This window comes from Poeciliopsis prolifica, unplaced genomic scaffold (assembly GCF_027474105.1).
Source record: "Poeciliopsis prolifica strain line A6 unplaced genomic scaffold, Auburn_PproV2 SCAFFOLD040, whole genome shotgun sequence".
Classification (NCBI taxonomy): Eukaryota; Metazoa; Chordata; class Actinopteri; order Cyprinodontiformes; family Poeciliidae; genus Poeciliopsis; species Poeciliopsis prolifica.
The window spans coordinates 107,111-130,329 of record NW_026562415.1 but is presented as its reverse complement, the minus strand read 5'-3'; the positions used below and the strand labels follow the sequence as shown (position 1 = coordinate 130,329).

General features: G+C 36.4%; 1 protein-coding gene across 3 annotated transcripts; it reads right to left on the bottom strand.

The window, feature by feature from the left end:
* Nucleotides 1-344: 344 nt before the first annotated feature.
* Nucleotides 345-22,578, bottom strand: pacsin2 (protein kinase C and casein kinase substrate in neurons 2). 3 transcript variants are annotated; one of them, XR_008607650.1, is made up of 12 exons: nt 22,418-22,578; nt 13,132-13,208; nt 12,705-12,861; nt 11,490-11,725; nt 9,936-10,091; nt 9,674-9,849; nt 9,460-9,580; nt 7,281-7,411; nt 3,853-3,990; nt 2,715-2,896; nt 1,935-2,099; nt 345-1,846 (listed from the first exon to the last, which is right to left on the bottom strand). XR_008607650.1 is itself a non-coding variant. In XM_055054790.1 (11 exons), the coding sequence occupies exons 2-11, from the start codon at nt 13,186-13,188 to the stop codon at nt 1,987-1,989; spliced, it is 1,467 nt and encodes a 488-aa protein (XP_054910765.1). In that variant the 5' UTR covers nt 13,189-13,208; nt 22,418-22,578; the 3' UTR covers nt 345-1,986. The 3 variants fall into 3 exon arrangements, 2 of the variants coding, with proteins under 2 accessions (XP_054910765.1, XP_054910766.1); XM_055054790.1 differs by having other exon boundaries at nt 345-2,099; XM_055054791.1 differs by lacking the exon at nt 3,853-3,990 and having other exon boundaries at nt 345-2,099.
* Between the last annotated feature and the right edge of the window lie 641 nt (nt 22,579-23,219).

Genomic DNA, 23,219 nt, shown 5'->3' with positions numbered 1-23,219 from the left:
TATAGTCTACAATATAAATATGAAATAATCTCATAAAATATTGATCATTTTCATTTAGCTACCTGATAATTGAGTATGGTTATAAGAATGTCATTATCTTGAGATATTTATAATTATGACCTACCTCAAAATAAAAAGTATCACTTACATACCGCAGAGCTCAATATAAAACCTTGATAATTCTGACTTAGCATCCACATAATTATAAGTTATTAAATTTTATGAGATAATTTTCACTTATCTAATGGTATCCGACAATTAATTAGAATCCTTTATGTGATAGCTTCACAAAATTGATTATAGGCATAAATTGGCTTAAATAAAAGTTAAACTAATCACAAAACTGACAACAAAATGCATGTTTAATATAAAAGAAAAAAAAGCAAAACAGACCCATAAAATTAGTGCATTAAGTGTTAAAAATTACAATACGATCATAAAAGAACTAAATTACTTTAACCCACAATGTAAATTGTATAAAATTATACATTTTCTTTAGGTTACTTAAGTTAAACCCAAACCTAGCAACTGAAAAATATCTATAAGGTATATCAGATGAAATGTGGTGTAAGCATTCCACTTTGATATTAAAAGGCAAATATTTTGCTGAATAAATCTATTTATTATGTTGTGATACAACATTTACAAATGTGCAAGTACAGCTGTTACTGCCGACCGACAGCAGCCCACCCTGAAAACATGACAAAACAATTTTAAAGAGGATGGAGTTCATTTCTGAAGAGGGGGAAAAACATCCAAATGTGCATTAGGGTTGTTACAAATATGAGCTTTTATGTCAAATGTTTTAGGATGAAATTAGAAACTATGCATGTCGTATAAGAATGTAAATGGCTCTGAAGGAAAAACAAACATATTTACAGGAATAACAAAGTAACAGCCTCAAGAAATACTCAAAACAATCATTCGATGTAAAAAAAGTATTTTAAATTACAGCATTCTAGCAAGCGTGGAACACAAGCACTTGTGGGAATATGAATTATTCTATTTCCTAACATGTAATTTCTTCAATATGCCTAATCCATGTGCAATATGCTTAATTCCAGCATTTATTTAAATGCATGTCTGCCACACATTGCTTAGATGCATTTTTATTGCTAAAACAAGCACTAAAATACTTTTTTTTTTCATTAGCAGGGCAATTTGCTTTTAGTAAGTGAACTGAAACATGCAGATTCAAGTGAGAGAAACATTCAGTGTTGCATGAATAATAAACAATATAATTATGCAATCCTTGTTGTGTCGGCAGGAAAAAAAAATAAATCAGTGGTTGCATACATCTAGCATCTATAAGATATGTGAAAAATACAATCACTGAATATACATTCATCTGCACTAACCTGAAACCTTAAGAGAAAAACAAAAATGAAGAAAGGCTGAGGCTCGACAGCTCAAAGTAATTCCTTAAAATAAGCAAAACTAACAAAATAAAAGAGCAAATTTAAAAGGGTAATACATGGAGGTCAATATTATGCAAAGAAATGTTCTACATATTAATGGACTGGATTCCATTAGCAAGAATAACTAAAAAGTCTCCCTCAATGAATTTAAAAAAAGAGCTTAAATATTAAGGCTGCATTTGACGTCACAAGGCAGGTTGTCATCCCAGTGTTTTGTTTTAAACAATATATATATTTACACATTTATTAACACAAACATTTCATTGAATCTCACCAGACACATCTGAATAGCTTGTCTGTAACAGCATTAATGTGATTTTATGTAACATCTTAAACTGACAGCAGCTGTTCTCCCCGATCTTCCTGGATCTATCTGGTAGCATGTGCTCCGCTTCCTTTCTCGCTCTTTTGTTCACACCAAAGCCAATCTGTAGGAAGCAACGGTGATCCTCACTCAAACCGTACAACATGCTTATTTAATCATTTACTAAGGAGGAAGAGAAACGTCAAGCCCACTCTGCCTGATCGCTTCTTCTTTCTTCTCATTTGTTGCGTCAGGCGAAGCTTTTCACTGGATGTCTTCGACGTAATTAGCAGGATAGAGACCGATTTGTCCATTCTTGAGTCGGCCTTTGCACCAGCCTTGATCGTCTTCTTCTCCGATTTTTGTAAATTCATCACCTGAAAAAGGTGAAAAGTGAACAAATAAAAGGTAACTAAGATGGTTGACTACTAAAATGTGTTTCAAAGGTCTACTAACTCACCACAATATTATTAAAGACTGGATAATAACCAAAGTTTTTGTTGGAAAGAAACCCCAGCTAGATAACTGCAACATATCTCTAATGCTAAAATATCTAATGACTGCTTGAGGCAGGATGGCTAGAAATATTAGAATGTGTTAGAAGGAGATAGTATTTGAAAAGATATTAATTGGAATCTGCTATATTTGCTATCAGGATGGCCGGGCTTAACAAAAGCACCAGACTTGGGGCTGCACAGAAAATTGCAATGAGGACATAAATTATGATTAGCTCACATTTTCCTTGAACATAATGTCCCTCACTACTGAGTTTTAGCATCTTAGCAACTAGAAATATCCATTAAAAGTCTGTGCAGAAAAAAGTTACATTTATTGAAGTTAAAATATAATATTCCACTAGTTCTGAGAGGCAATATTTGCATAGTTTTACAATTGTAATGAGAATGGTGGCTCCACATTGAGTAGCTTTAATTAACACAGCTATTATTGCACATCTTTACCAGAGGTTTTATGTTATTATTTATGCTGCAAACCTGCTTTGAAGCTCAGCTCGTCCTGCTCTTGTCCTTCGTAATCGTAGAGGGCTTTAACGGGAACAGAAACGGCCGGGGACTCGGGTTCTTCCTCAAACGGATTGCCGTCGCCGTTGGTGGAGAAAGGGTTTCCAGCTGTGTCCTCATCTGACCAGTCTGGGATCTTCTCTGTGCTGTTGGTGCTGGACAGACATGCAAAACATCCTCACTTAAAAACAAAAATAAATAATAATAACCTGCTGTGTTGTTTTTGGTAAAGGTTCAGCATGCCAGGCTTAAAAGTTTAAAAGTTCGAAGTAAGACGAATACACCAGCAGGAACAAACTACACAAAAGCCCAAAGTGCAGGTGAATAACATGATGAAAACATTTGGTTTCAGTTAAATCCAGTGTAAAATTTGCTTATTTGTGGCAGCTGCTCAATTTAACAAGCATTTGTTTCAAGATAAATGAACATAATTTCTTTCATGCCTTTAGCAGATGAAGAGCTGGCAATATTGATGAAAGGCAAGTCAAAAAAGATAAAACATGGCAACATAAACATAGCAGGTTCATGAAACAAAAGAAAAACAACAATAAAGGCCAAGCAAGACAAATCATCACTGCAAACACATGATTGGAGTTTTAACGTTGATGGCCAGCAGAGGGAGCCACCTAAACAGAAAAGACTGGGTTCTGATAGCTGGAAAACCAGAAAAGCAACACAAGGGGGTTACAGTCAGACCGGTTTGGAGTTAGAAACAACTTTTGAATAGAGTTTTTTGATTTAATGCCAATTGGAAATGAACTGAATTAAGTAATCAGTCTCTAAACCTGTGAATACATGTGTCAGTAATCAGATCTGACTGTAAGACAAAGACATTTCCCACAGAAACGAGCGCCTCCATGCGCGTCTTGACATTTAATACTCTGCAAAAACGTGAAACTGTTAGGCGTGAAGAACAGACACACACCGACTGTGTGCAGTGCCATTCAGAGACCATGCAGAGCAACACAACAACCTGAACCCTGGGGGAAGGAGAAAAAAGGAAAAAAAGAAGAAGAGATGCAGGAAACGCGGCACAACCACAATCTAAGGAGTAAAAGATGGAAAAGGAAGAGGCTGCGGGTTGGCGGAGGGTTTCCTCCTGTTCACCAACGTTTTTATTTCCTCTTTATTCACAGAGACGTGGTTTATGGCAGTCTGCTCCTCCTCAGCCATCTCCTCCTGCTCCTCATCATCATCATCTTCGAACGGGTTTGTGCCCACCGGTTCTGTTTTAGTTGCCACATTCAGGCTGATGACATGGAGCACAGTTAGATATGGATTAACATGCACACACACATATATATATATATTTGAGATGTGGACAAAGACAATGTCCAAACTTTTTATTGAATAATAATTCTGTGTGAAAAGAAAAGGAAGATAAGACACTTTTCACTGGGTTGGGGAGAATAATCAGGGTTTGATGTTTTGATTTGTCGCACCAGCTGTGTAAATTTCAACTAAATGACTTTAGGTATGTGACCTTAAGTTGACAGGTTTGAGGCTGAACAGAACCAATTTTCTATTAAAAATGTACCACAATAAGCCTGAAAACTGGGTTTACACCTGAAAACAAACTGATTTTTAATTCACAACCAATTATGGCTTAAGATTATTGATGGCTACAAAAAGCCCGTAGTTGAAATTCAACTTCCTAAATATATTTATGTTGTATCATTTTGACATTAATCACCAGTTTCACTTTTAAAAGCCGTACAAGTTGTTTATTCAAGGCTTCGGCAGATTTCACAAACTCAAATTTAAGGCTTTTTCTGTCAATAATCAATAGAATTTAAGACTTTTATGTAGGAAGTTTGTCCAGACAATTGGTAATAAATTTGGACTTACCCATGATGGATACAGAAAAGCTAGCGAGCTAGCAGAGGTACTTTATGAGTCAATGACGTTTGCATGTGACTCAAACTTTTGTCTGACAGAAAAGTCCCGCAAGAATAAAAATATATAAAGTATGGGATTAAATACTTCTACCACGACATTTCAGACCCGTGAACCAAGGTTAAATTAGTTTTTGAACTTAATTTTATAAATTTTAAGGGTTTAATTTTAAATACACATATTCAAGGCTTTTTAAGGATACTCTGACACCTTATTTGATACAGTTCACGCTGAATAAAAGTAGTTTACATGAAAAGCAGAAAGGTCAAAATTAATTATATTCAACAATAAGTGTGTAATCTTTTGACACACTGGAGCAAGATGCAAATCCAACATGTACACCCACGCTGAAGAAGTGAATCCATGCAAATGCTTCGTCAGATGCACAAAAAGCGTTCAGCCAATAAATGAAGATCAGATTATTTTCTACCCTGAAATGTTTCACTGAATGCTGATTTGTTTCTGTCTGGAGTCCCTCATTTTGTGAAATCAGCAAACAGCATTTAGAGAATATGTATGATTAGCCCTGTCGTTGCAACTAATTTTGCTGCACAATTAACTGTCCCAGAAATTATTACGATAAATGAGACCATTTCCAACTAACAGTGATAAATGCAAGTATACCTAATCACAGAACACTGAGCTGGAAAACATTTATAAAAACAAATAAAACAACAACAATTAAAACAGATTATAAAGTCTCTGTGACCAAAACTGAATTTCAAAAACCAATAATCATTCAGCTTGGACAGGAAAAACAGGCAAAAGTGGGCCTTTGAATGTCAATTGTCTGGAGCGTTTGTCAAAATGGCGGCTTTTCAATTACGTTAAGCAACTGTTGTCCGAATGATTAATTGATTTATTGCTTTTTGTGACAATCAGAGATTATTAGATAATCATTAACACTGTACTTAAGCAACTTTTAATGAAGATGACAAAAAGACCCATTGTGAATTTCTGCATCAAAGCACAAAACATATCTTCAAGTTTCATCACAGGAAACACCAGGTTTCTACTTGGTGTTGACAGAATTACTGGACCGTGCAATGCTGGCGGCTATCAGTTTGTTCTTGAGAGTGAAGCGCAAAAAAAGTAACCGCCTTTGTTTACACAGTCATGCCAGGCTGGTTGAGCCGAGGCTGTGGCGTTATTACAGAAAACACGGCGAGCTGTAATTTGGCACAACGTAACTTCAGAGCGTTGGAGCTAATAAATGAGATCGTTAAATTACAAATTAAGAAGAGAGTCTTTTTTGTTAATATAAGGGACATAAACCTGGGCTGAAATCCCTAAGGATTCATTGTGTGGCGACACTACTGATTCGTAAACAAGATTGAAAACTCTAACAATGGTGGGAAGAGGGTCAGGCAATCAGTAAAATGAAAGATCAAAGGTCAAATGCTTTAAATTGCTGGAATTCCTTTTGTTTACTCCCTACACACTCCTGTCCTGCACCATTCTAATTTCTCATCACACATTACATCCTGAAGATGTGTCGATTAAAACAAGCTAATCAAGAAACAACACGAAATGTTTTATTAGAGGCCTTTAAATGGAACGCATCATTTCAAAATTGAGGGAGTCGTGTAATTTATTATCAGTTTACAGTTCATCTTTTCCCTGACATAGTTAAATCTTCAGAAAATTCCTCTACAAGGACAAAAACAGATTTATCTAATCGAGTCAGACGGATTCAATCATGTCATTAAAAACTGACAATAAAACCTTCAGTGGCTTTAAATCTTCACAGGAGTCAAATATAATTTTTTTTAATATATTTTTCAGTATTTATGTGAAAATTCAAAACTTTTCCAGGCTCAAATTTCACACCTATTTTATTTAGTTTATTTTTTCAAATGTGAAGAGAAAAAAGTTCAATGAATTTATAGCAGATATGTTTAAAGTGGCCGCCGTTTAAAATAAAGAATAGATTCCTTTGCAACGATTAAGAGAAATGTGGTGAAACCTGTCCTTGTATTTAGCTCATATTTTATTAGCTTATTTAGTTGAGTCAATTCTCTTACTTGTTTGCATTTTTATTGTGTTTTAGATTTTTTTTTTATTTCAATGAGACAACCTGTGTACATAAAGGTCAGTTTAAAAAAAACAGATGGATGGACAAAAACATATTAGATGAAAAGATGGATAAAAGAAGGGAATGATTGATGAAAGGAGAAGTATGGATAAACAAACGGATGGATAAGAGACGAGTGGATATAACTATTTGACAAAGGAAAGGGAGTATCTGGAAACACAAATATCTTTCCATCCTCAGTTTCTTCCATTGCAGAACCTTATCCTTATCCAGACCTTAAATAGTTTGATTTCAGATTTTTTCCAGACTGCGTGGTAACTGAGCTTTAAGCTGTTCCACCTAAAGCCATCAAACCTTTTAACTTCCCTGAACTCCACTTATTTATTTACTTACTGCTCCTGAACGTCTTTGTGCGAGTGAGAAATATTTCCACATTAGTTTTGGCACAGCTACAACAAACTTCTGATCCCAGAGGCAGGGGTGGCTTTTTCTGAACCCAAACAAAATGCTTGCCGTTACTTCAGGAACGGCCATTTAATGAAACATCGTGCTGGCTGTGTTTTAGAGCAGTAGGGATTTTAGAAGAAGAAAACGGAGTTGATGCGTACCTGGTGCTGCTCTTGGCAGGTTGGACCGGCTGGTCCGACCCGGTCTGACTGATGGCCGTCAGGGTGACGCCCTCTGATGGTTTCTTCTTCTCTCGTCTGCTGAGGGTTCGGTTCAGGTCTACGGACCAGTCCTGGTGGACACAAAAAACAAACATTAAAGTCAGAATGTTTGACTTTTTAATCCAAAAACATGCAGCAGCATAAGAAGAGTGAGAGAGCGTCTTGCACTCACACATACACAGCATGTGAATCATTTTCCAGTCTTGGATAAGTTAACTTTATTCAAGACACACTCAGGAGTTTAAAGCTGTGCATGCATATATGTGTGTGCACAAAAGAGGAATAAAAATCACATATTGATTAAAAGCGGTTTCCATCACCTGCTGAAAGGAGGAGCACAGAAATATTTTCCCACAACGAAATGCTAAGCAGGAAATGTGAAGCAACAAAATGGAGGCTCTAAAATTCATCTACAAAACTTGTTTTGTAGATGAATAAATGAATATTCCTTATAATGGACCACACCAACATTCACAATAATGAACATTTCCTTTTGTCTGCGTTACAATGAAAGCAGTTGCTGTAGCATGACAACCCCACAAGTAAAATACATGATTATTATGTGTAGAAAAGTGAGACTTTTGAACAACTTAATGACTAAATAAGTATTTTGGTGACGCAGCTGGTGGGAGGAATAAGAGTGTCGACAATCTTGCGCATCAGAGTAACAACGCTTCTCAAAACCGGAGCAAGAATCCAGTGTTGGAACGTGTGAATGACCAAAATACTGCCTTCACTAAAACATATTCGCCAAGTGTCTTCCAGATAAAATGAACAGCCGAGTAGATAGGAGTCATGAACTTTCCACAAGTATTTTTCTAATTTATTTATGCATTTACTCATTATATTGCTTGTGTAGTATTATGGATTTTTCTTTGTCATCAATTTTTGTTTTTCTGTTAATGCTCAGGTGCTCAAGGTCTTTGTATCCTTTGACATAAATTTATTTGAAAAACTTCAGAAATAAAAATGCCAGACCAAAAATTATAATGTCCCACTGAATCCAACCAGAATTTGGTTTTAATTTTTTAATTTTTATTTACCCGAGAATGACTTTAAATTAACGGGTATGGTGCCAGTTTGTTAGGGTTGCAAGCTACAGCTCATAAACATTTTCCTGACTTCTTCCTCCTCAGCCAAAGTTAAATCCATTTTTGGTCATTTAAATCTCTACCTCAAGAAATTTAATTCTTAAGTGTTGTGCGTTCAATCATTTTCAGCTGCGTTTCGTCTGTCTAATTCTTTTACACTTTCCTGCAAAATTTTTGAGGTAAAAAATGTAAAAACAATGGGAAAGTAAAGTTTGGGAAAAAAAAGGTTGAAAACGTGCCTTTTAATTATCAAATCAGTGTTGCGTGTCCATGCAGTAGATTGATATTTGTACCACCGTCTAATTCAGCATTAAATACAAATAGAGGGACATCTAAACACACAAATTAATGAAAGGAGGTGTAAAATTGTCAGCGGGAATATAGAAATCCCCCATGGCTGCTGTGACAGAACAGCGTTTCCGTGCAGAACTCACTACAATGGACCATCTCTTAAAGGAGGGAGGCTTTGACCAGTCCAAATTCTGTCAAACATGAGGAAAGGGAGGCAAGTTTGGTTAGGTTAGGTGATTGAATTACTGTCCAAACCTGCAAGAGAATAAAAAAACATGCAGCCTTCCTGAACACAGAGATGCTGTTCTTCATTCACATCCTGTCTAAAAAAGTCTACGGTGAACGTAGAAAGAAAGAAAAGGTGTAGAAAAGAAAAGCACTGAACAGTAAAATAATTTATACCAATGCATGCACAGATTTTTTTGTTGTTATTGTCTTTCTCCTATTTTCCCAACAAGAAAAATGACACCATTCTACTGCAGAAAAACATACCACAGAGATGGAACAATAACAAAAGGCTGCACAGTTATGCAAAGGATACTTTTACAAGGCAAACAGCTGCAGTGATTTGTGCTAATGCTCAAATCACCATTTGAGCATTAGCTTTTCTGTTAATCAGTGTAAATACAAATATGTTTACAGTCATTGAAAGTCACAGAAAAAAACGCATTATAAAACCAATATGCAGTTTTCTTTTCAAACACTTAGTTGTGTGAATCTGCGCTGCGTTCAAGTACCTCAAACTGCGGCCAGTTCATGGGCATGCCAGGGCCGTGATTGGATCGGAACCATTTCAAGTCATCCTCAGCATCAGTAGCAGAGATCGTGTCTTCAAGTGTCTGGTAAATCGTCTGGAATCTGTGTTGACAGAATAGTAAAATAAATGACTTAAAGAGTCTTTATTTAACTCGAAGCCATAACCTTCTGATTAATGTTGAGCTCTCGTCTGACCTGGAGTTTGTAGAAAGGTCCAAGTGCTTCTTAACCTCCAGCAGAAGCTCTTTAAAAAAGCGAATACGTTTTTCTTCAAATTGTTGCGACTGCTCAAACACCTGCTCCATGTTTTCCATGTACTGAGGGGTCAACTTTTCGAGCTCCTCCAGGGATTTCTCATAGCGCTCTTTGGTCTGGAAACGACATAAAGGCAAACAGGAACTTCATATTTTCAATCTAACACCCTCCATAAAGTTACTGTATATATAGCTGGTCGTACCTTCTGAACCTCCTGCTGACATTTCTCCACTTTTTCCTGCAGTTTCTTCTGAGTATCTGGATTGTTGTTGCTCTCCAGCTTGCTATTGGTTTCCCTGCTGGCTGCCAGTTTCTCTTCTTTACAGGCTGAGTGGTAAGATTTCTTCATTGTCTCCACCTGCAGGATTTAGAATAAACAACATAAAATACATATAAAAAAGAAGAAGAAAAAAAAACACCAGTCCCAAAGCAAAGCTGACAGTAAAATCCTACATTCATGGGCTACAAGATTTGATTCCCCAAGAAGATAATTAGCAATTCACAATTAACTTCTATAAATTTTGAAGCAATCTTTGCATGTTTGAGGACTTTCATTTCAAAACTCCACACTTAACGCTTCACTTCAAATGTATGTGTCAAATTTTAAATGTGAAACTTCCAAAATAAATTAATGGACAAAGAGCAGAAGAAATAAAGACAGAATTAATAAAAAGATGGATAAGGAATAGATGAACATACTGATGGATAGATGAGTGAGAGGACAGATGTATAACAGAAGAAGAGGTGAAGAATAAGATGAAAAAATATTAAAAAGATGGCCAGGCAAACATAAGGAGAAATGCATAAATGGACGGACAAATGAAGAGAATAAATAAATGTACAGAATGACATAAGATGAAACAAATAAATGGATAGATGGAGATTAACCAGATGAATAAATGCTAATATATGATGGATATTAATGGATGAACAAACAGATGACTGGGTGGATGGACAGACCAAATGGATGGAATGAATGGGCATTATTAATAAAATTATTACTCATTTCTTCCAAGCGCAGCTGAAATCAAATGAGTAAAACACACGTGCTCGCTGGGTTTTCTATGATTCATTTATGGGGAGAGGATTTTATTGCTCCTATATGATGGGTTAGGGAAGTTTCTGGGAGAATTTCAGGAATGAGTTGCAGAATGCAACGCGTGACTTGAGCCTCAGTCAGAGCAGCTGTTTCGATGAGCGACGTGCTAAAACAGGAAGTTATGCGACAAGAGTAGGAATCCTGGTTCCTCCGTTAGCTAGATCGATTTCTTCTATGTGTGATGATCACTTAAGTCAACATGACTATCAAACTGCTTGTGGTCGCTGACGAGACCAGAATACCATCACAGACAGGAAATGAGAGCAAAGAGCATCAAGTTGCAGACTCCTCAGACTCCTTTGTTTCGATAAATGTGCTTACCAACATATTTATCGAAACAAAGGAAAACTCTGCTAAATGAGCAGCAGAACAGCTGAACCCCTCACTGTTTCCTTCCTTTATTCTGACTCAAACACACGCAGGGCAGCATGTTGGAGCCGAACTCGTGGCGATAAAGTGAAGGGTTGCTCTGCTTCCTTGCTGCTGCTTTTGTTTAATAAGATTGTTGCCACGGTGAGAGGAGATAAACAACAGTGAGTCAGGAAAAGGCAGTCATGAGAACTGAAGGGTGAAAACTTTCTTTCGCTTGTCACAGTTCATATTTTAGAAAAAAATAAAAGTCAAAATCACTTTGTTACATCAGAAATGTGAACTCGCCTCTTTCAGTTTCTTGGCCCAGGGTTTCTGAGCCTTGCGGAAGCCGTCATCTGTCTCTTTTGTTTCTTTATAGCCGCCGATCATCTGTTTATGATACAAGTCCTTCTGCCAGTTCTTCAGCTTCTCGTGGTCTTCGCTCATTAACGCCGCCTTCACCTCCATGTGGAGGTCGCTGACCTTCTCAGCCTCGGTGCAGAGGGCGGTCCACGCTCGCTCCAACGTACCGTACTGAGGGCCTGAACACAAAAATTATTTACACTGAATGCAAAAACATTCATGCACCATAAGCTTTCCCTCAGTTTTGTCACACTGCAAACTCTTAAGTTCATGCAGCAACTTTACATCAAAAACGGCTCCGAAAGTTAAATCTCATCCATACTCACTTTTTAACTGATTTTGTCTTCATTCATACATATTAATAAATTGTTATAAACCAATCTACAAAACTAGAATCGCTCATGAATATTTCCAACAATACTCGCATAAATTAATCAGTCTGGTGCTCCATTAAGTGAATCCTCATTTCATTTTATTTCACCCAATGATTGGAATAATTCGCAAAAAAACAATAAAGCTCCCGATGCTAACTTCACTTTCAACATTTGTCAACTCAGAACAAAAAGAAATTACAGTTCATGATCTATGTACTTACTTTTAAAGCTGTTGACATAGTGTGTTTAGCTTGTATGAATAGGATTGCATGTTTATGATGTATTTTTCTGTCTTCTGCTGTGTGATATTCTGTGGTCTGATGTTTTAATGTTTTCTGGGAAGGTCGTTGTTTAAAATGAGAATTTGTTCTCAACCTACCTGGTTAAGTAAATAAAAAAAATATTAATTGGTTTTGTAGCAACAATCCAGCTTTTTGACATGCAAAGGAAGTTTAAACCTGCAGCTGCGATTGCAGGAAGAAATAAATTCACTCTGGAAGGCTGAATATGTCCTGTTTATTCCACTTCACGTGGTCTAAACTTTAGACCTACTTTATGTTGGGCTAAAGGCATTTACTGTGTCGTTTATCATTTATTGTAATAAATATCTTTCCTCGATAATGTTAAAAAAACTGACAAGCTGTTATTTTTAGCATTTTCTTCACAGTTTCTCCATGACAGTACCAATAACTATCAAGAAATTTGAAAATATGACAAAATCAAGTGCCTATGTAAAAAAACTACATTTCAACAGCAACAAGCATTTGTTCTCCCATATTCTCACCCTTCTCTATGAGTTGCCGCCAGCGCTTTCCCCATTCTGTGAGCTGCAGCGCGTACGCCTTCTCAATACGAGCGCGTTCATGAATGCAGTTCATGAGGTCGCTACACAGCCGATTGCCGTCATCTACCCGCTTCACCGTGCGTTTGTAGTTTCCAACCTGAGCGTAAAACAAAAATACACAGATGAAAGATTTACTACACGTTTCAAATCAGGACCTGGCTAGAAAGAAAGTAACTTCTTTTACAGTTTGTCCTTTCTGAAAAATTACTGAAAAACGTAGCAACAAAAAAGCAAACAACAATCTAATAGCTTTTTTGTTTTTCGCCTTCAACTTATCTTGAAACGGAGTTGTGAATGTGTGTAAAGACACCAGAAACGTGACAGAAAAAGGATTTTGCATTTGAGGAAAACATTGTAAAAGCTTCACCTCCCAGAAGCTTTCACTGGAGACATCATTCATGGAGTCGTCGTAGGCACCCGACATCGCTGCTGCCCAAGATTACGCTAAAAAAGAAAAAAAGAAAAAAAAAAGAACATGAAATAAAACAAATCATCAGAAATTCACCCATAGAAAAAAAGCTTTACAATTAGAAAGTGACTAATTCTGTATTGTCATGGTGGAACGTTGTTTATTAAATTAAAGAAGGACTGTGGAGTCTTTTGGATAACAATGATCCGTTGCTTGATTTAGGAAGTCAGACAAGTTTCTAAAAACAATCTATAATCAGTTCACTTTGAACACTGATTAATGTGCTTGACTGAACTGTAAACCTGCCTTTTCACTCAACAGATTTACAAATGTGAAATGTCAAATACAGAAACAGCTTCAGGCAGAAACAACTTATCAAACGTTTGACAAAAGCTGGACTTTAGTCAGCTTCAATAATATTTCAGAAAACTGAGCTGTTCAAAGTGTAAGTAGTAGATAAAGCTTCAGTGCTTTTCTTTTACATTAAATGTATACAGTTTGGTAATAAATATATATAAATTATAAAATTCATTATTAGCTCCTGATGTTCTTTTCCCTCCTGAACAAAATTTCAATTATGTCAGTGATGCTAAATATTTCTAAATCTCATGAAAATAAAGAATTTCTTCACTGTTTAAAGTTTGCAGTAAATTAATTCTTTGGACTTTATCTTCATGGATTAGTTTGGAGATTGATTTGATTAAAATGGCATTGAGTTATTACTGCTAGAATAACTCAAATATTCTCAAACTGAGTTAAATATAGGATATAGGTTTAAAAATAGTTTTGTTTGTCATTTAGTAATTGTTACTTATTCTGACATAATTTCACTTTGAATGCAATTTTTTTCAATAGCATTTGAGGAAAACATTGTAAAAGCTTCACCTCCCAGAAGCTTCATGAATACCTTCATGAATACCTTCATGAATACCTTTCATGAAGGTATGAAAACATCTCAAGACTTTAATTTTTACAGAATAGATAAAAGGTGAAAACAAACACCTTTCAGATCCTGACTTTGATTTAATCCAAGTCTAATTTTCACTTTTACAAAGACCGCCACCAAAAGATACATTTGTGATCCGGTTTGATAAACCCAACAGCAGGTGGGTGTTTTCACGTGGTTTTATTGATGACGAAGTGAAAACACACACACACACACACACACACACACACACACACACACACACACACACACACACACACACACACAGTCTCTGCTCTGGCAGAGATAAACAAAAAGTGACTGTCGAGGACACACAGCAGGCAGCTTCCGTTTCCTTGAGACGGGCAAAACACTCAGGCCTCTGTTAGTCGTCTCCGCATCACGTCCATCATTTCAAACTCCACAGCCTCCCTTCTCTCTCTCTCTCATTCATCCCATCATTTTGCTCTCCACTTGGTTACTCTGTCGTCTTCACTTCCTCATCTGCCTCTTTTTACCTTTCACTCTCTTGTGACTAGATTTTCAGACGGTGGCAACGTCAAACTCCAACAGACTGCAACTGAAAATTTGCATCAGGATTTAAATGATTCCAGGAATTATTTGAGATCATTTTTTTAATGTTGTTCCAAATAAGACAACAAAAGAATAAGATCATGACGAACTAGAGAGTGTTGATGACATCTCCATTAATATTTTAAGCTTTCGAACAGATCAGTAGGTTTTATTTAGAAATAATTAGCAGCAACAGTGCTGTTGCTCTTGTATACATATAGGCCAAAAAGAATTTCTGCAATAAAAACAAGTAAACAGCATAGTGCTGTGCTACTTATACATTTTGAGACTTTTGTGGTTTATTGCAGCAGAAACAAAGTGGTGGGAAGGTCTTATGGAAAGAAAACAAAGTTATGTCTGCAATGAAGCCAGAGCAGAAACACACTTATAATGTTAAGGATTTAATCATTTAGCAAGATTCATATTATGTAAATATTATTATTGCATGATGCAAATTTTACTACAAATAACTACAACGTCAGCAAGGACAGTTCAACTTGAGTTTAAAGTTATTTACAGTCCCACAAACGTAGTGAAATAGCCATATTGTTGTTTTTTATGAGTTCATAAAGACAAAAATCAAAATAGCAAATGAAGGGGGGGGATTATAAGACAAATACAAAACAATAAACAACTTTCTAATTGAAGCAAAATTAGAGGGTTTTTTTGTTTTGTTTCTTTTGTCCTTTAAAAATTTCAAGGAAAAACACCAAACTTTGTTTTTTCACTTATCCAGACCTGGAAAATACTGAAACCAAACATGTTTGAAATTAACCAGTTTAGATGTAGCCCAATTGTGTTTTTGTTTCCTAAAGACTTCATATTGCATCCTGTTCTCATTAATTGGAGTATTCTTTAAACCGGCATACATTATAGTCAATATTATATTATCTAACAAAACTCCAATCTCTAATTCAAATTCCTGTCGAACAAGATCCATTTTGAAGCCAAGTGCAATCACACAGGGTTTCTTTCAGAGGAGTGGGACAGCGAGAGGATGAGTGGTCAGTGGTCCGCGCCCTCCAGGGCCGTTCCTGGACAGTGGGCAGCTTTGTGGTTACCACTGACAACACGAACAATCGTCCTTTTAATGCCGATTGAGTTCACAGTCAGGTTTAAAGTTTACAAATGCTCCAGCCTTTGTGAGCGCAGCAGATGTTATCTGTCACTATTTCAAGACTATGCCGGGCATTCAAATTTACTCAAGCTTCTTGTGAACTTTTTGCGGGATCCTTTTTGTTTAAGAATAACCAAACCATCGCAATGAATGATAAGCAACCTTTCTGAAACTCTTGGGCAGGGCCGGATTTTGTGGAATAAGGGCCCTGGGCTGAAGCCTGTTTTGATTTTGGTGCCCCACCCCCTCATCCCTGTACATAATCAAATAAACCATAAAGCTAAGTGAAAATGTTTGTATTTTATGGACCAAAATGACTGATTCATGCAATAAAAAAAATCACAAAATCAAGCAACAAAATAATTAAATAAATACAATTTTCTTTCAATAAAAATGTATAAAAGTTCTCCAGGTGTGTGACTGCATCTGGTGAATTTTTAGTTAAATCATATTTGTTTTTCGTTCATAAAATAAAATTACTGAAGTAAAAGTAAAAAGTACAGTGTGATAAAAACACTCCTAAAAGTTATTAAAGTAAATGTAATTGGGTAAATGCAACTAGTTACTTCCCAACTCTGGTCCTACCATAATAAAAGAAGACATGTTAAGTTGAAACTACCATTGATCTTTTAAAAAGGATTAGTGATTCTCTTCCAAAGGCCATGGAAATCTTTACAGACTGCATGATGTTTGGTTCTTTGTGAAAAACCAGCAGATTTTAAATTAAAAAAAAAAAACGGTATAATCAACACAGAAACTGTTCACCAAGTGCAAAAATAGTCTTCTTCCCTGGATGCAGTCGTCCATCTTCAAAGGCTGCTGTCCTGCAACTTTTACATGCATCCCTGTTCCAACACACCTGAACTGGACTTTAACTGGACCGCCCTGATCTGGAGAGGATTAGCAAACGTCCCGCTATCTGTACAGGTCAAACTTTTGAGTTAAAGATCATAACTTCAACTTTTTTTAATGTGAAATTATCTTACTTTAGCACCAAAACATTGTATTTCAATGTTTTTCTGCGTACAGACAGCCTTTCTTCTCTTAAAAATGTACATAGTCATTTAAAAAACGCAGCATCAGGGAGCATCTGAGGGAAAGTTTAAATATCTGCAGTGAGTTATAAGCCTGGCAGGCCACCAGGCTTGACTTGTGCCCCCCCTGGCTAATCATTACTTATTTTTAAGTCTTTTCAAAAAGTTCAGATACTAATTTTCCGATCTTTTAATAACACACGATTATCAAGTGATATTTTCAAATTTCCTGTTAACATTTTTTTTAACTAAAAAAATGCCACTGGATGAATGACTGCGCCAGCGCCCAACCGCTGGGCTTAGCAAGTTTTCATAAAATATTCCAGAGCAGAAAATTCCCCTGACAGCCTTTACAGAATGAAATCTAAGTAAACAAATAAAATTTGAGAAAAAATATACACACAGCTAAAATTTATTTGCATTATTTAGATGGTAAAATACAACTGAACTGATTATTAATATGTCTATGATTAAATCAACATTAAATAGAGCCCGATTGTAATAATATTTAGGAAATTCCTCATTCACCAAAGCTCTTTCTTCATCCTAATGTAATCAACGTTGAATGGAAAGAAATGCCTGCACACCCTTGGCTCCGAGTGACACAGGGGGGACAGTTTTAAACAATTGAACGCAGCCTGAACCATAACTGTAAACAATGCTGTTGACTGAGCAGCGGTCTGAAGTCCACCCAGTCCTCCACTCTGCTGGGAAACTCAACGTCCGCTGCCTCATATAAGCAGAAGATGAGAAACAACACATTAAAGAAATAATAAAGAGATAAAACAATCCCACACTAAAGGTTTTGGCTTTTAAACTGATAAAATAAACAGGATTTCGTCACTGCTGCATGATTTCTAGATTTAGAGATTACATCATGAAGCCCAACAATGATAGCCACGAAATGTCGATAGGGAAGTAAACTGCTAAGCACACTGGAATCTGGCTGTAGCCTTAAGATAGATGTGAACAAATGCATTCCTCAGAGCTCCCATGCCTAAACTGAACCTTGACATGTTATGCAAGCATGCGACCAAAGCTGCAAACACAATCATGCAAGATCCCATCGACTTATTCTGGATTTATTGAGGGATATGTTTGAGTAGCAGCAAATGATAAGATTACCAAGATATGATGACCAAAGTTTACTTCAGATTCACACCTCAGCAACCAGCTGCATGTGTTATCAGCTACATTACAGCAGCTGCATTAGCTAAATTTAATTTTTCACACACACAGCCGTCGATTAATCCCAACTGCGCTGAGGGTTGCGGTGGCAAGAGTGTCACAAATGGAGTTGAAAAGCAGGAAAACGGCAGCAGATTGTAACTGAACTGATTTGACAGCTGACGGGCCAAGACACGCATGTCTGAAGGCTGTTTATGTTTACATCACAGGGTTAAAATTTACTGCAATGACAAACACAGAAAGCTTAGTGCAGCAGATCTGCAGCGTTTAATTTTCCAGGTTTTTATGGTCAAATTTAACTTTAGTATCAAATTGAGTCTTTCAGGACAAAATGTACCATGTAGACGCGTTAATGTCTCCTGAACTTTCCTGTCTTAGTACAACTATTTTATTTGGGATTTTCTGATCGAGCAACACAAAGTAGCATCAAACTACTACTCTTGAAAAGTAGCAGGTTTTAACATTTTTTCATAGTGTAAAAGGTGTTAGGGTTGAAATGGTTAATCAAATTAATCGCGGTTAACCGATTATTGAAATAATTGTCAACTAATTTAGTAATTGATTAATTATTAACAGCAAAATACAAAATAGGGCATTTGGTGACAAAACTAAAATGTAGTAGTTAAGCCAAACTGTACAAAAATGTATACATTTTGCATTGAAGTCAAAAACAGTTGTCTGTAAATACGTTTTAATCAAAACTATTCAAGATTTACAAAAGCAAAGCTATGACATTGCATTTTAGACAATAAACTGTTTAAAAAAGGGATTGGGTTACTTATTTACATCTTCTAAAGTATTCCTAATATTTTTTATTAAAAATTGCTTGTGGTTGAATGGAAAATCTGTAGAATATGCCATTTTTATCCAATTAATCAACTATTTAGCAGAATAACTGATGGACTAATCTATTTCTGAAACTATTTGCAAGCTAGTTTGAATTCACCCTCCCTGTGGAAATACCTTTCGTCACCTTCTTGTTTCCATTACAGCTGCAAATCCTTTCAAATAATGTCTTCCAATAACCTTCCAATCACACTGTACTTTGTGTTGCTCCATCACATAAAATCCCAACGAGATGCGCTGAAGTTTGTGGTCGGAATGTAACAAATGTGAGGGGAAGAAAGTTTTTTCCAACACTAAATAATTCTCACTTGAAAGAAGGAACAAGTTTTCCATTTTGCCTAAAAATAAGACTAACTGCCTTTGCTATGGCTTTAAATGCAGGTAGCCACACATATGGTTGAGTCAAACACCAGCAACACAAGAACAGCTAAAAAAAAATTAAAATTAACAAGAAATTGTGATTATATAACTCCAAAGCTGAGGGGAGAAAAAAAACAAATACTTACAACTTCTTTTGAGCAATTAAGCAAAACCTGCTTACAGAAGCAGGCAGGAACAGGATATGTTTTTTTTTAACTCCATCTATGTTGCATAAAAAAGTTGCAATATCTCACAGGAGGGGAGGGCAGCTGAGCTGATCTATCCCTTTTTTATTACAACTTCACAGCAGGAGATTGCTTAAGCTCAACATGCCAATACAAGACAAAAAAAACAAACACTATAACTTATTTTAAAATTCTCATGTGCACATAAACTTGTTCCCTCTCAGTCACCTCTGACCTCCTTCCTTATGCAAGCTCCACAGCTGCACATGACTGCTGATCTCCCGGGGACGTGGTCCCTTTTTGTTGCCCAAATGTGGACACTTTCCATTATAAACTGACATACGCTGAGCTCTAAAAGTCCACCGAACTAAATTTGTACTCAAGAGGCAACATACTTTTGCATCAAAGCCACCAATCTATCAACAGCAGGTTGACCTCAAAATGACGGGCCGAGCACACACCTACTGCACGCTTCGTGAACGGTGAAAAACAATGCCGTTTGTTCCACATCTTCAGGCACTTTCCACTGACCATGCCAGCAACGTGGACGGGAACATAATGGAGGGAAACGGTGTTATATGAAAGGGAAGGGGAGATCCTTACATCACCGACAGGAACTTTTTTTTTTCCCCCCCTTGTGGAAACCACTTGACTATTTCCAAAACGTTTCAGGAAAGCATTACAAACACAAACCATCTGCAAAAGATATTTAATTTTCTTTTCAATGTGTGAAATAAAGCTGTTCGGGTCGTAAACTGAGGCTTCAATGCTCACAAATAAGAGCTCTTTGAACTCCTTCATGGGTGTTCCAGTGAATCCACCAATGAAAGATGAATCCCAATGAAGCAGCATTGCCTCCGTTTTCTAAATTGGAAAACGTTTCTAAGATTAGCTCGATTATTTGGCAGAAGAATCAGTCCACATGGCCTCTAAGAGAAAGAGGAACTCCGAATTTTCACTACTGCTTTACCCTAGCAACGTTCCTACAAGAAACACACAAAACCACAGTCATTTTAAACCTCACGCTGAACAATGAAGGTGTACAATGACTGAAAGCTTCCACTGAATCACCAGGTCCTAATAGATGCTGACTGTCTCAGGATCAGTACAGTTCCCTGTTTTAAGTAACTCAGGATGCCGTAGTATCAAGTAACTTTAGCCTTAAAGGTGTGCTTTAGGATATGAAGCTATATGCTAAACAGGATTTCCCTGTTTAGTATATAGCTAAACAGTAAAGCCTGGCGAGCCAACAGGCTTTACTTTTTATTTGATTTGATGACAATTTATTTCAGACAGACATTTCACCAACAAAACAAAACATAATAATAATAAAGACTTTCATGTTTCTAAGTGTAAATACAATCCTTTACTATCAAATTTACATACTCAAATACTTGTAAATACACCATTTATTCAGTGACTGAGTCTGAAAAGGAGTATGATGTAGTTTAACTTATATAATCATATCCTTTTCCATTAATCAATTCATAGCAAAAATAGTCTTCCTGTTGTCAATATCCTTTCAAAAAACAAAAACAATACAAATAATAATAATAATAACTATAATAATAATAATTACTATTATTTATTTAAGTCTTTATAAATGTTTGCATTTTTTTCAGACCTTATGGTTGGTGTTCAGGTATTAATCTTCCAATAACACATGATTATCAAGTGATATTTGCAAATTTTCTATCAACTTTAAACATTTTTAAACTTAAAAACATGACGGGATGAATGACTGCCCTCGTGCCCAACCACCAGGCTAATCAAGTTTTCTGGGGGAAACCTTGCGATAGGCAACACTGTAGCTGTAATTAATCATAGTGGTATATGAATTTAGGAAAGGTGTAAATATTTATCTGTTTAATTGTATGTAGAGTAATTTGCATAAAATAAATTTTTTGTATGTATGCGTTGCGGTGATAGAGACAGTGCTTAAAACATGCGTAGCTGTGGCACTTCGCCCAGTGTTCCCTTGTCTTAGGGGCGCACCTTTTCTCAGGTCAAGGAAATAAAGATTGTTTGTTTGTGTTTTCCACACAGAAAATAAAAAGACTATTTTACACTCTTTAAAAAATTTTTTATCAATAAATGGCTCCTTTTAGTTTAAGATCAAAACCACTGATTAAACCAACATGTTCACAAAACCTTTATTTTATTTGGATACAGGATGCCATTTTTGCAAAAGCTGGAACTGGTGATGTTTAATCTTCATGTTTAACCTGATAATATGGTATTATCAGGTTATGATATGATGCCAATTATTTCATACTGCTTCTTGCTATTATGAAAAATAAATTTCAATAAATAACTAAATTGAAGACGATTAGGAGTTTCAGACTCGCTGTCTTAGCCCCAGAAACATCTTTTCTTTAGGAATGTTAATGCAAAGACTTAAACCTGTCACCCAGTTGTCAAAGCGGAAAACTGACTGAACGAAGCAGGGTTTCCCAGAGAAATCTGTGGCGGCAGAACCACATTTTTTTCTTGAGTGCTTGGACCGATTTTGCGATGTTGTGAGCCTTTAACATGACATGCACCAGGAGGTTATCTTCACTTGCGAAACCTGCCCCGCCCTTTATCACTACAGGCAACGAAACTCTGAGAATCTCTCCAGAAAAGCTACATGCAGCTGGCGAGAAACGGCATAAATCAAGCAGCTGTTAACCAGACGTTACTGACCAAGCATTTAGCAAACAACGCCACAGCTATCGTTGATTAATTCAGTTAACGTTTAATGCTCTGAAAATCTAAATATACTCCAGCACAGGCAGTTAAATGTGATCCAGTTCAATAGTGGATCCTTTTAATCAAGTTCACACACTCCCAGAACATTTGCTACCAATATTTACAACAAATACTGTTATTTTTATACTTCACTTACGACTTCCCTCTTATTTGGAAGAAAAGTCAGTTAGCCCCCAGTTAGCTTCAAGTGGCCAAAGAGCCACAGCCCCAACAGTAAAAAGTTAGAAAAGCAGTTAAAATGCAGAACTCTTCGTGTAAAACTTACCTTCAGTACGTCTTATCGTTTCTTTTTTCACTCTCCGGGTTTAACTGAAAAGTGGTTCGTTACGGAAGTTCCAGTTTACAAATCTTTTCCCAGCTTATCCGCTCAGCAGCACTTCGACTCAACTGACTGTCGACTCCGCCGAGTCAATTTCAGTTAGCCGGAGTGAGTGACTCTATATCCGGTCAGGCTTTTCAAAATAAAATAATCTAATGAATTTATTTCGAAGACCAAAGGACTGAAATAAAACCAGAAAACCGGGAGAAGACAGAGGCGGAAAAACTACACATTTTTACAATATATCACAATAATTTCTAAGTGAAAATATCTATTTCCACACAAGTACATATTTTTAATTAAGTTGACCTCTTAAACTGTTTTCCCTTGCTCTCTCTGTAATTTTTTTTAATGTTCCCTCGAAATGAGTAGTTTTTTGCTTCAAAGATGATAAGAACTGCTTTATATTTAACCAAATTTAATATTTTTGTGGATGACTGATGAGCTGGAGCTTAAAATGACAACTGGATTTTTTGTGACCTGTTATGAGAGTAATTTTAGTAGGCCAACCATGACAGAACCCTGTTTTTAAATGCTGATGTCATTTAGTAATGGACAAAAATGGCTTTAAAATAATTTGACCTTAAGTGACGATATAATTACCCACTCCACTCAGTTAAATCTCACCATGCAGGCCAAACCCATGACTGATTACAGCCTCATCTGCTGAATAAATACCCCAGTTAAGCATGAAAGAGGCTGGAGAATCTCTAAAGGTGACACATCATAACAATCCATTGAAAACCAG